The sequence below is a fragment of the Melanerpes formicivorus genome, unplaced genomic scaffold (assembly GCF_026170545.1).
Source record: "Melanerpes formicivorus ecotype bairdi unplaced genomic scaffold, bMelFor1.0.p_v2 SCAF_14, whole genome shotgun sequence".
In the NCBI taxonomy this organism is placed as follows: Eukaryota; Metazoa; Chordata; class Aves; order Piciformes; family Picidae; genus Melanerpes; species Melanerpes formicivorus.
Window position 1 is genome coordinate 19,347,540 of NW_027142366.1, and position 13,249 is coordinate 19,360,788.

General features: G+C 64.2%; 1 protein-coding gene across 5 annotated transcripts in view; it reads right to left on the reverse strand.

Annotated features, from left to right (window-relative positions):
• Window positions 1–13,249, reverse strand: part of CFAP70 (cilia and flagella associated protein 70) — a 39,353-nt gene that overhangs the window by 11,540 nt on the left and 14,564 nt on the right. For all 5 annotated transcript variants that reach the window (XM_068147289.1, XM_068147288.1, XM_068147290.1 and 2 more), the window contains exons 14-20: window positions 13,058–13,118; window positions 11,401–11,592; window positions 10,160–10,291; window positions 9,355–9,480; window positions 3,851–3,984; window positions 3,651–3,766; window positions 2,212–2,394 (exon numbers count right to left, since the gene is read on the reverse strand). In XM_068147289.1, coding sequence (XP_068003390.1) covers window positions 2,212–2,394; window positions 3,651–3,766; window positions 3,851–3,984; window positions 9,355–9,480; window positions 10,160–10,291; window positions 11,401–11,592; window positions 13,058–13,118 — 944 coding nt within the window. The remainder of the gene's footprint in view (window positions 1–2,211; window positions 2,395–3,650; window positions 3,767–3,850; window positions 3,985–9,354; window positions 9,481–10,159; window positions 10,292–11,400; window positions 11,593–13,057; window positions 13,119–13,249) is intronic.

Genomic DNA, 13,249 nt, shown 5'->3' on the forward strand with positions numbered 1-13,249 from the left:
CCCCAGCTTTGTTGCCCTTCTCTGGACACCTTCAAGTCTCTCAATGTCCTTCTTGAGCTGAGGAGCCCAGAGCTGGACACAGGACTCAAGGGGTGGCCTGAGCAGTACTGAGCACAGGGCACAAGGACTTCCCTGCTCCTGCTGGCCACACTCTTCCTGATGCAGGCCAGGATGCCCCTGGCCTTCTTGGCCCCCTGGGCACACTTCTGGCTCATGTTCAGCTGCTGTCTGCCAGCACCCCCAGGTCCCTCTCTGCCTGGCTGCTCTCAGCCACTCTGCCCCCAGCCTGTAGCTCTGCCTGGGGTTGCTGTGGCCAGAGGGCAGGACCTGGCACTTGGACCCTGCCCATCTGTGCAGCCACCTGGGGCATGTCAGTGACAGCACTGAACCAGAGGTGGGTTTGTGTCTCCCCAGCATGCCCAGAGCAGCCTCTCCATAGCTGTTCAGTGGTACACTGCTGACAGACAGCTTAGTGGTGGTGTCTGCTTCCAGGTGGGAGCTGGATAAAGTGACCTGTGCCAGTCATGTAAGTGCTGAGCTGGAGCCAGAGGAGCTGATTCTATGGGGCAGCAGCAGGACATCAGCTTGCACCTGCTTCACATATGCCAGGGGAGCAGATCCCATCAATTTACAGAACTACAGGTGGGGCAGGATGTGACCCCCATGGAGACAGCATTCAGGAACACCTCTCTGTGGTGCAACATTCCCTCCAGCACCTCAGCAAAGGGCCTGCCAGGTCTGCCTGGCCCTGCACAGGGCTGCTGCCTGGCCTGGGCTGCCCTCCCATGCTGCAGGGGCAGTGCTCCCTGGGGGCATTGCCCATCTTAACCCCCAAGGGTACAATGGTCTAAACCACACCCAGCTGTCCCAGCACAGACAGAAGCCAGGCACACAGGGGACTGACCCCAGCTGTGAGGCTAATATAGACCTGTGGATAATCGCTGCCAGGCTCTGCTCCTGGTGCAGCAGCAGGGAAGGCCTTGGCACAGCTCAGCAGGATGGCTGCTGGGTGGTGAGGCAGAACACTCTGGCTTCTGAAGTGCCCATTAGCTGCAGGTGAGGGCTCTGTTAGACATGCTGCCTTGCAAAATAGGGCTGCTGTTGGCTTCTTGTCACTCACACATGGCCATGGATCTCAGAACTTCGAGGGGATGAGGTGAACCTCACTGCCCACCCTTCCATTCCTAGGAACACACAGGAGCTGGTGGGGCAGGGGAAGCTGAGAGAAGGCAGTGGGCTCCTGGGGCTGGAAGGCTGGCTCAGTGAGTGGGGCATCTCAGGCTGGCTGCTGTGCCTGGCAAAAGCTGGACTGGTGCTAGTGGGGATGCTGCTGTGTGTGCTGAAGGCTCCCCTGTGCTTGCTGGCATGCCTACCCACAACGTGGCAGGGAATGGAACAGCAAGGTTTGGCTGTAGAAAGACACCAAGGGGCAACTGTGGGAGCCAGTGAGTTCAGCCTTGATGGAACAAAGTTATCTGTTTGAGACCAGCACAGATGCCCTGTGAGGGGATCTCCAGTGAGCAGTGGGATGGGGGCTAACTTCCAGAAGCTAACAAAGGAGCTGTGCACAGTGGCAGCAGAGCCACTGCAGAGCTCTACTGTTTGCAGGAGAGCTGTGAGCTGGAGGCTGCACCCTGCCAGCCCCTGGCTTAGCAGAAGTCAGTCATAAGCACAAAGAATGGAGTAATAAAGGTCTCTGATCTGCAGATGCTCAGAGTCTGTGAAGCAGTCACTGCAGCACTGGGCTGGGGCAGAGCCTCTGGCAGGCTGTGGGTAAGGCAGGGCTCTGGTGCACTGCCAGCAGAAAGTGGCACCACTGACAGCAGCACAGGGCCTGCTGCTGCCCCTCACTGTGCTCACTCTGCTCTAGCTCACACTCCACAGCCTCTTCCTTCACCCTTTGTATTTCTCCTCTTAGAATATCAGACTGGGTTGGGTTGGAAGGGACCTTAAAGCTCCTCCAGCTCCAAGCCCCTGCCATGGGCTCCCACCAGCCCAGGTTGCCCAAGGCCTCATCCAGCCTGGCCTTCAACACTTCCAGGCTTGGAGCCTCCACAAATGCTCTGAGCAGCCTGGTCCAGTGCCTCCCCACCCTCACAGTGAAACACTTGGAGGTTTCCTCCTCTCCTTCCACTGTCCATCATGTCCTACACTACCCTGAGACCCCTCCTCAGGGTTGCCAGGGCACCTTCTGGTTTCACCAAACATTACCTGGCCCAGGTTCTTCTGGGGCTGGGCTGGGTGACCTCAGACACCCATTGGAAGTGTCCTCTTGTCCTCCTTCTCCCTGCAGAGCCTCGGGGATGCTCCTCCCCTGTGCTCCCAGCAGCTTCTTGGCTTCCCTGAAGTCCATTTCTGCCTGGACATCATTGGCCTGCAGCTCATAAAACAAACCTGTGGGGGACAGAGAGCAGCAGAAGCAGACATGGAAGCCAGAGCAGAACTCTTCCCCTAACCCCCAGGTCAGAGCAGGCAGAAGAGGATCAGGACAGAAGTTGTGCCTGGCTCTAGAGTCCTCAACACCACCTCCAATGCCCCAGCCTGGAGAACTGCTGGAAACTGCCTGGTGGGAAAGGCTGACAGTGGCTGGAGATGAGCCAGGGAGTGCCCAGGTGGCCAAGAAGGCTACCAGCAGCCTGGCCTGGAGCAGCAATAGTGAGGCCAGCAGGAGCAGGGCAGGGATTGTGCCTCTGGACTGGGCAGTGCTGAGGCCACAGCTCAAGTCCTGGGTTCAGTTTTGGGCCTCTCATTCCAAGAAGGAGATTGAGGAGCTGGAGCAGGGCCAGGGAAGGGCAAGAGAGCTGGGGAAGGGTCTGGAGAAGAGGGCTGGGGAGGAGCAGCTGAGGGAGCTGGGGGTGTTGAGCCTGGAGCAGAGGAGGCTGAGGGAGACCTCATTGCTCTCTGCAGCTCCCTGAGAGGAGGCTGCAGCCAGCTGGGGCTTGGGCTCTGCTCCCAAGGAACCAGGGGCAGGACAAGAGGCAATGGCCTCAAGCTGCCCCAGGGCAGGTTTGGGTTGGCCATGAGGAACAGTTTCTTCCCCTTGAGGGTTGTCCAGGCCTGGCCCAGGCTGCCCAGGGCAGTGGTGCAGTCCCCATGGCTGGAGGGGTTCCAGAGCTGTGTGGCTGTGGGGCTGGGGGCCAGGGCTCAGCGGTGCTGGGGGCCATGGCTCAGTGGTTCTGAGGGCCATGGCTCAGTGGTGCTGAGGGCTATGGCTCAGTGGTGCTGAGGGCCATGGCTCAGCGGGTCTGGGGGCCATGGCTCAGTGGGGCTGGGGGCCATGGCTCAGTGGGGCTGGGGGCTATGGCTCAGTGGTGCTGAGGGCCATGGCTCAGCGGGGCTGGGGGCCAGGGCTCAGCGGGGCTGGGGGCCAGGGCTCAGTGGGGCTGGGGGCTATGGCTCAGTGGGGCTGGGGGCTATGGCTCAGTGGGGCTGGGGGCCAGGGCTCAGTGGGGCTGGGGGCTATGGCTCAGCGGGGCTGGGGGCCAGGGCTCAGCGGGGCTGGGGGCCAGGGCTCAGCGGGGCTGGGGGCCGGGGCTCAGTGGGGCTGGGGGCCAGGGCTCAGTGGTGCCCTGGCAGTGCTGGGGTAGGGCCTGGTGAGCCTACAGCTCCCTTCCAGCCCAAGTGATTTCAGGACCTGTTTGCTTTGATACCTGATAGGGTCCAGGCCACCACACTGGAGGGCTCCAAGCAGCAGGCAGACTCAAAGAAGATCTCAGCCTCCTCGCAGTGCTGCAGGGTGACAGCCACAATCCCACACAGCAGCAAGCTGGGGACAGGCTCAGGCTGGTCAGACAGCCCCCAGGCAGCACTGGGGGCACGCTCCCAGCTCCCACCCACCCCCCATGAGCACCTTTGGAGGTTGTGGGGGTCCAGAGAAAGAGCCTGCTGGAAGCACTGCTGGGCTTTGGGTGTATCCTGGAGCAGGAGGCAGAAGATGCCATAGTCCAGCCAGGGCTGGGCATTGCACTGGTCCTGAGCCACCCTCTAGACAAAGGAGAGCATCACTGGGCTGGGGACACCACTGCACAGCCCATGGCTTCCTCCTGCCCTAGACAGCAGGCCTGGAGGTTCTCCTCCCACCCTGCTCTGCCCTGGGGAGGCCACAGCTGGAATGCTGAGCCTAGCTCTGGGCTCCCCAGCTCAAGAGACAGGAACCTGCTGGAGAGAGTCCAGGGGAGGCTGTGAGGATGCTGAAGGGCCTGGAACAGCTCTGCTGTGAGGAGAGGCTGAGAGCCCTGGGGCTGCTTAGCCTGGAGAGGAGAAGGCTGAGGGGGATCTGATCAATGTCTGTCAGTAGCTGAGGGAAGAGGAGGCTGCCAGGCTCTTGAGAGTGGTGCCCAGGAAGAGGACAAGGAATGATGGAGGTGAGCTGGGACCCAGCAGCTTCCCCCTCAACATGAGGAGGAAATTCTTTGGTGTGAGGTTGTCGAGTGTCCTCTGGGGACTTTCAAAGCCAACCTGGATGTGCTCCTGCGTTGCTTTGCCCCAGGTGACCCTGCTCTGCCAGGGGGCTTGGACTCAGTCACCTCCAGAGATCCCTTCTGTGATCCCATGGCCAGCCCAGCCCCGTTAAGCACCACTCAAGCCCCTGTCCCACCACATGCCAGGGTATCCCCTGGCTAGGGCTGTTCTGGGCTTCATCTGAGCTCCCCTCACCTCGCACAGGTCCTCCTCCAGCTGACCTCCTCCTCCTCCGCTCCCACCGGAGGCCCCAGTGTTCCCAGCACCACCCAGCACACCTTTTGGACCAGGTCACCCCAGTTCCCCCGGCCTGGGGGCTGAGGTCCTCAGTGACCAGGCCAGGCTGTGCCTCACATCCTGCAGAGAGCAGCATCTGCCCAGGAAAGCCCTCACGGACTGCCGGGACTGCCGCCGCGCACAGACACCTCCTGCCCCCCACACAGCGGCTGGGGCTGCCTGAGCCCCCAGCAGCAGGAGCCCCACGGCACCAGTGCCACTGTGTGCCACAGCCCCACGGCACCAGAGCCACAGCGTGCCGCAGCCCCACGGCACCAGTGCCACGGCGTGCCGGAGCCCCACGGCACCAGAGCCACCGCCACGGCGTGCCGCAGCCCCACGGCACCAGTGCCACAGCGTGCCGCAGCCCCACGGCACCAGTGCCACGGCGTGCTGCAGCCCCACGGCACCAGTGCCATGGCGTGCCGCAGCCCCACGGCACCAGTGCCACGGCGTACCGCAGCCCCACGGCACCAGAGCCACCGCCACGGCGTGCCGCAGCCCCACGGCACCAGAGCCACTGCCACAGCGTGCTGCAGCCCCACGGCACCAGTGCCACTGCCACAGCGTGCCGCAGCCCCACGGCACCAGAGCCACCGCCACAGCGTGCCGCAGCCCCACGGCACCAGAGCCACTGCCACAGCGTGCTGCAGCCCCACGGCACCAGAGCCACTGCCACAGCGTGCTGCAGCCCCACGGCACCAGAGCCACTGCCACAGCGTGCTGCAGCCCCACGGCACCAGTGCCACCACCACAGCGTGCCGCAGCCCCATGGCACCAGTGCCACAGTGTGCTGCAGCCCCACGGCACCAGAGCCACTGCCACAGCGTGCTGCAGCCCCACGGCACCAGAGCCACTGCCACAGCGTGCCGCAGCCCCATGGCACCAGTGCCACAGTGTGCTGCAGCCCCACGGCACCAGAGCCACCGCCACGGCGTGCCGCAGCCCCACGGCACCAGTGCCACAGCGTGCTGCAGCCCCACGGCACCACTGCCACAGCGTGCTGCAGCCCCACGGCACCAGAGCCACTGCCACAGCGTGCTGCAGTCCCACGGCACCAGTGCCACTGCCACAGCGTGCCGCAGCCCCACGGCACCAGAGCCACCGCCACAGCGTGCTGCAGCCCCACGGCACCAGAGCCACCGCCACGGCGTGCCGCAGCCCCACGGCACCAGTGCCACAGCGTGCTGCAGCCCCACGGCACCACTGCCACCACCACCACGGCGTGCCACAGCCCCACGGCACCACTGCCACAGCGTGCCGCAGCCCCACGGCACCAGAGCCACTGCCACAGCGTGCTGCAGCCCCACGGCACCAGAGCCACTGCCACAGCGTGCCGCAGCCCCACGGCACCACTGCCACCACCACAGCGTGCCACAGCCCCACGGCACCAGTGCCACCGCCACTGCGTGCCACAGCCCCATGGCACCAGAGCCACTGCCACAGCGTGCCGCAGCCCCACGGCACCAGTGCCACGACCACAGCATGCCGCAGCCCCACGGCACCAGTGCCACTGCCACAGTGTGCCACAGCCCCACGGCACCAGTGCCACCACCACAGCGTGCCAGAGCCCCACGGCACCACTACCACTGTGTGAAACAGCCCCACTGCACCAGTGCCACCGCCACCACAGCGTGCTGCAGCCCCATGGCACCAGTGCCACGGCCACCATGTGCCGCAGCCCCACGGCACCAGTGCCACCGTGTGCCAGAGCCCCACAGCACCAGTGCCAACGCCACAGTGTGCCGGAGCCCCACGGCACCAGAGCCACCGCCACAGCGTGCTGCAGTCCCACGGCACCAGTGCCACTGCCACAGCGTGCCGCAGCCCCACGGCACCAGAGCCACTGCCACAGCGTGCTGCAGCCCCACGGCACCAGAGCCACTGCCACAGCGTGCTGCAGCCCCACGGCACCAGAGCCACTGCCACAGCGTGCCGCAGCCCCATGGCACCAGTGCCACAGTGTGCTGCAGCCCCACGGCACCAGAGCCACCGCCACGGCGTGCCGCAGCCCCACGGCACCAGTGCCACAGCGTGCTGCAGCCCCACGGCACCACTGCCACAGCGTGCTGCAGCCCCACGGCACCAGAGCCACTGCCACAGCGTGCTGCAGTCCCACGGCACCAGTGCCACTGCCACAGCGTGCCGCAGCCCCACGGCACCAGAGCCACCGCCACAGCGTGCTGCAGCCCCACGGCACCAGAGCCACCGCCACGGCGTGCCGCAGCCCCACGGCACCAGTGCCACAGCGTGCTGCAGCCCCACGGCACCACTGCCACCACCACCACGGCGTGCCACAGCCCCACGGCACCACTGCCACAGCGTGCCGCAGCCCCACGGCACCAGAGCCACTGCCACAGCGTGCTGCAGCCCCACGGCACCAGAGCCACTGCCACAGCGTGCCGCAGCCCCACGGCACCAGAGCCACTGCCACAGCGTGCTGCAGCCCCACGGCACCAGAGCCACTGCCACAGCGTGCCGCAGCCCCATGGCACCAGTGCCACAGTGTGCTGCAGCCCCACGGCACCAGTGCCACCACCACAGCGTGCTGCAGCCCCACGGCACCAGAGCCACTGCCACAGCGTGCTGCAGCCCCACGGCACCAGAGCCACTGCCACAGCGTGCTGCAGCCCCACGGCACCAGAGCCACTGCCACAGCGTGCCGCAGCCCCATGGCACCAGTGCCACAGTGTGCTGCAGCCCCACGGCACCAGAGCCACCGCCACGGCGTGCCGCAGCCCCACGGCACCAGTGCCACAGCGTGCTGCAGCCCCACGGCACCACTGCCACAGCGTGCTGCAGCCCCACGGCACCAGAGCCACTGCCACAGCGTGCTGCAGTCCCACGGCACCAGTGCCACTGCCACAGCGTGCCGCAGCCCCACGGCACCAGAGCCACCGCCACAGCGTGCTGCAGCCCCACGGCACCAGAGCCACCGCCACGGCGTGCCGCAGCCCCACGGCACCAGTGCCACAGCGTGCTGCAGCCCCACGGCACCACTGCCGCCACCACCACCACGGCGTGCCACAGCCCCACGGCACCACTGCCACAGCGTGCCGCAGCCCCACGGCACCAGAGCCACTGCCACAGCGTGCTGCAGCCCCACGGCACCAGAGCCACTGCCACAGCGTGCCGCAGCCCCACGGCACCACTGCCACCACCACAGCGTGCCACAGCCCCACGGCACCAGTGCCACCGCCACTGCGTGCCACAGCCCCATGGCACCAGAGCCACTGCCACAGCGTGCCGCAGCCCCACGGCACCAGTGCCACGACCACAGCATGCCGCAGCCCCACGGCACCAGTGCCACTGCCACAGTGTGCCACAGCCCCACGGCACCAGTGCCACCACCACAGCGTGCCAGAGCCCCACGGCACCACTACCACTGTGTGAAACAGCCCCACTGCACCAGTGCCACCGCCACCACAGCGTGCTGCAGCCCCATGGCACCAGTGCCACGGCCACCATGTGCCGCAGCCCCACGGCACCAGTGCCACCGTGTGCCAGAGCCCCACAGCACCAGTGCCAACGCCACAGTGTGCCGGAGCCCCACGGCACCAGAGCCACCGCCACAGCGTGCTGCAGTCCCACGGCACCAGTGCCACTGCCACAGCGTGCCGCAGCCCCACGGCACCAGAGCCACTGCCACAGCGTGCTGCAGCCCCACGGCACCAGAGCCACTGCCACAGCGTGCTGCAGCCCCACGGCACCAGAGCCACTGCCACAGCGTGCCGCAGCCCCATGGCACCAGTGCCACAGTGTGCTGCAGCCCCACGGCACCAGAGCCACCGCCACGGCGTGCCGCAGCCCCACGGCACCAGTGCCACAGCGTGCTGCAGCCCCACGGCACCACTGCCACAGCGTGCTGCAGCCCCACGGCACCAGAGCCACTGCCACAGCGTGCTGCAGTCCCACGGCACCAGTGCCACTGCCACAGCGTGCCGCAGCCCCACGGCACCAGAGCCACCGCCACAGCGTGCTGCAGCCCCACGGCACCAGAGCCACCGCCACGGCGTGCCGCAGCCCCACGGCACCAGTGCCACAGCGTGCTGCAGCCCCACGGCACCACTGCCACCACCACCACGGCGTGCCACAGCCCCACGGCACCACTGCCACAGCGTGCCGCAGCCCCACGGCACCAGAGCCACCATGTGCCGGAGTCCCACAGCACCAGTGCCACCGCCACAGCGTGCCGCAGCCCCATGGCACCAGTGTCACCACCACAGCATGCCGGAGCCCCACAGCACCAGTGCCACAGCATGCCGGAGCACCACGGCACCAGTGCCACAGTGTACCGGAGCCCCACGGCACCAGTGCCACTGCCACCACAGCGTGCCAGAGCCCCACAGCACCAGAGCCACCGCCACCACAGCATGCCACAGCCCCACGGCACCAGAGCCACCGCCACCGTGTGCCACAGCCCCACGGCACCAGTGCCACTGCCACCACAGCGTGCCAGAGCCCCACAGCACCAGAGCCACCGCCACCACAGCATGCCACAGCCCCACGGCACCAGAGCCACCAGTGCCACAGTGTGCCACAGCCCCACGGCACCAGTGCCACCACAGTGTGGTGCTGCCAGCACAGGATGGGCAGGAGGAAGCAGAGGCTCTTCACCTGCTGGTGGTACAGAGATGCCAGCTTGTAGTCTTTGTTGAACTCAGCTTCCCGAGCGCAGAGCCAGAGCTGCTCCTGGGGGGTGTGGGCTGGAGGGGCTGGCGGAGCAGGTTCCTCAAACAGCAGCTGGCAGGGAAGCAGACAATGTTAGTGAGGGTGGATGGTGTGATCCCAGTCCAGCAGCAGCTCCCAGTCCAGCACTCTGGCAGCACAGGCTGGGTGGGTTGGAAAGGCAAAGCTGCTCCAGCTCCTGGATGTGGTGAGCCATGGCCCTGGTGTGCCTGGGCACCTCTGCTGCCAGGGACAGGGCAACATCCACTCACAGACTGCTTTGGGCTGGAAGGGACCTTCCAAGCTCACCCAGGGCAAGCCCTGCAGGGACAGCTGCAGCCACAGCAGGCTGCTCCCAGCCCCAACCAACCTGCCCTGCACTGCTGCCAGCCATGGGGCAGCTCCACCTCTCTGGGCAGCCTGGCACAGGCTCTCCCCACCCTCAGCACCAAACATTTCTCCTTCTCTCCACTCTCAGCCTCCCTCTTGCACTTCAAACCATCCCCCCTTGGCCTGGCCCAACAGGCCCTGCTCAGCACTCTGTCCCCAGCTCTCTTCTGGCCTCTTGAAGCTCTGTAAGGCCCCCAGGAGGTCTCCCTGGAGCCTTCTCCTCTGCAGGCTGCACAACCCCAACCCTCCCAGCCTGGCCTCCCAGCAGAGGGCTTCCAGCCTCCCAGCACTGCTGTGGCCTCCTCTGGCCCTGCTCCTGACCCTCAGTGAAGTTGTGTCCCAGATCCCCCCAGTTTCTGCCTACCTGGTTCAGGGCAATGTGCATCTGCTCCACCAGGTACACGTAGAGCTCGCTGAGGAAAGCCTGGAGCTGCTCCTGGCTCTCAAAGGCTGTGGTCTTCAGATACTTCTCCCTCACAATGTTCACTACAGCATACTGTGAGACATGAGAGGCTTGGACAAGGCAGGGGCCCTCTGCTCCCCCACAGCTCTGTGGTCACACAGAGCCACATGCTGCTGCTTCCTGCTGAAGCTCCAGCTTGGAGCATCAGCAGAAGTCAGGGGGCAGCTCCCATCCCACCTCCCTGCCCTGGCTCCCTGGCACACCTGTGTCCATTTAGGGACAGGCTGTGGGAAGGGTGATCCCTTTGGTACAGAACTGTGGTCTATGGGCAGAGTGCAGCCAGGGCAAAGCAGCTGACAGAGGGCAACCCTCTTGTGCTGCCAGGCTGGGCTGGCAGCATGCAGGAGCAGCCAGCTCTGCCTGCCTCAGGCCCTGGGCATGGGGCACATGGATGTGACCAGCTCTGGAGACTGCCCTCCAGAGTGGCTCTCCTGGAGTGTGAGCAAAGCAGCTTGGTGCCTGCTCTGTAAGAGGACTTCTGGAGCAACATGAATATGATCAGAGGCTGCAGAACCTCCCCTGTGGGGCCAGGCTGGGAGAGCTGGGGCTGTGCAGCCTGCAGAAGAGAAGGCTCCAGGCAGACCTCAGAGCAGCCTCCCAGTACTGAAGGGCTCCAGGAGAGCTGGGGAGAGACTTGGGCCAAGGGCTGGGAGTGGCAGGCCCAGGGCCAATGGCTTTGAGCTGGGAGAGAGGAGACTGGGAGTGGAGAGGAGGAAGAAATCCTTTGCAGTGAGGCTGGGGAGACTCTGGCCCAGGCTGCCCAGGGAGGCTGTGGCTGCCTCCTGCCTGGAGGTGTTCAGGGCCAGGCTGGATGAGGCCCTGAGCAGCCTGTGCTGGTGGGAGGGGTCAATGTCAGGGGGTTGGAACTGGATGATCTTGAGGTTCCCTTCCAACCCATTCTATGAATCCATAAATCCTCCCCAGCTCCCAGACAGCTGCAGAGGACACTGCTCCCCTCCTTGCCTCCACAAGCTCAGTGGAGATGTCCTTGGAGCTGGCTGGTCTTGAAGGTCCCTTCCAACCCAACCCATTCCCTGAGTCTATGATGAAGTTACCACCATGCAGCAGCAGCAGCTCCTCACTGAGAAGCTGGCAGGTACAAAGCAGGTGAGGAAGGTGAAGAGCAGAGAAGGATTCCTCACCTTTAGCTGCTCCTTGAAAGCAAAATATTTCCCAGAGGTGTTGAGCTTAAAGCAGAGCTGATGCTTCTGATCCTCCAGGGCCTGGTGGTCAATGGCTCCCTGCTCAGGCAGCTGCTTCCCAAACAGCTCATGGTACTCCCTTAGGATGGAGACAGCAATGCTGCTGACATGGTTGTGATAATCTTCCACAGCCTAGCAAGGAAAGAGCTCCAACTCAACTCCTGTGCCACCAGCCTTGGGATCTCTTTGAGTTGCCAGAGGCCACATCTGCCACACACTCCACCTGACTCAGGCTTAGTCTGGCACTCAGCTGTCCTGCCCATGCCTGAGGGCTGACAAAACACCCACATGTAAAGGCAAAAGGTCTTCATCATCTCCAGAGGTCAGAGCAGTATCTCCAGAATGAGACACTGCTGCTGCTGGATTGTACAGGCACCAGTCAGCTTCTCACTCCTTGTCCTCTTGCCTACAGCAGTGGAACTGCTTGGGAGTCAAACAGATCCCATTGCTGAGGGCTTTGTAAACCCAGCAGTCTGCAAACCCAGAGTGCCAGCAGGGCTGGAAGGGAGCTCTGGAGCTCACCCAGTACAACCCCTGCCCCAGCAGGGCAGCCACAGCACCCTGCCCAGCAGCACAGTGCCCAGGGGGGGTTGGAAGCTCTCCACACCAGCAGACTCCACAACCTCTCTGGGCAGCCTGCTCCAGGCCTCCAGCAGCCTCACCCCAAACAACTTTCTCCTCCTGCTCAGCTCCAACCTCCTGCCTGACACTTTCTGCCCCTTGCTGCCCCTTGTGCTGTCCCTGGGCAGCACTCAGCAGAGCCTGGCCCCAGCCTCTTGCCCCCCACAGCTCCTTTAGCTCTTGCTGAGCATTGCTCAGCTGCCCTCTGGGGCTGCTCTTCTGCAGGCTCTCAGCCCCAGGGCTCTCAGCCTTTGCTGCTCCCAGAGCTGCTCCAGGCCCCTCAGCAGCTTTGTATCTCATAACCTGGGTGGTACAACCATCATCTGTGTGGCAGCAGCTTCCCCCCACTGACAATCAGCTGTGCACTCCAGACAGCCCAGCACAAAGCAGTCCTGCAGCAGCAGGGGGGAGTCACTGAAGTGCTGCTTCTTCCTCCACTGTTGCTTTGAGTTCCCCATCAGCCAGGGGCTACCCCCAAGGCCATTCTCCTTCCATGGCTGTAGCCACAGGAGCCAAGCAAGTTCTCAGAGTTTCCTGTGGATGTCATGCACAGAAGTCCTCACAACCTCTGCCTGGGGCTGATTCTGTCCATGTTTGCCTGGGATGGATGAAGCCCCTGAGTCAGTCTGGGTCAAGAACCTGTTGGGAGTGCATCAGGTAAACATGGAGGCTACCAGCCCCTTTTTCTCCAGCAGCCTGTTTCCTTCCAGACACCTCCACACTGCTCCTTCCCTGCCTTTGCTACATCTGTCCCCTTTGCACGGGCTGCCAACATGAGTCACACAGCCCAGGAATGCCTCCCACGGGGGCTGTGCAGATCACAGCCCCTGCAGCCTCTCTCATGTCTGCTTTCTCTTCAGACATCATCTACACCTTGCTGTGCAGCTGCAGCTGAGCATGAAGATTCTCCTGTGTGAGGGGGATGAGGGCAGGATGAGGAGGCAGTGGGGGCAAGGCCACAGGCTCCTGCATGTACCTTCTTGGCTCCTGAAGTCCGAGGAGGCAGGGGAGGGCGAGGAGGAATCATCTCCTTGATCCTGCCAAGGAGAGGACAGAAGAGATCAGTCAGACACTGCCAGCAGTGTTGGCTTGTCCTGGGCCCTGGCAGCTTGCAGGGGGAGGGCTCCAGCCTGTCCCTGAGACACCTCACAGGAGCCTGGGGAGGGGC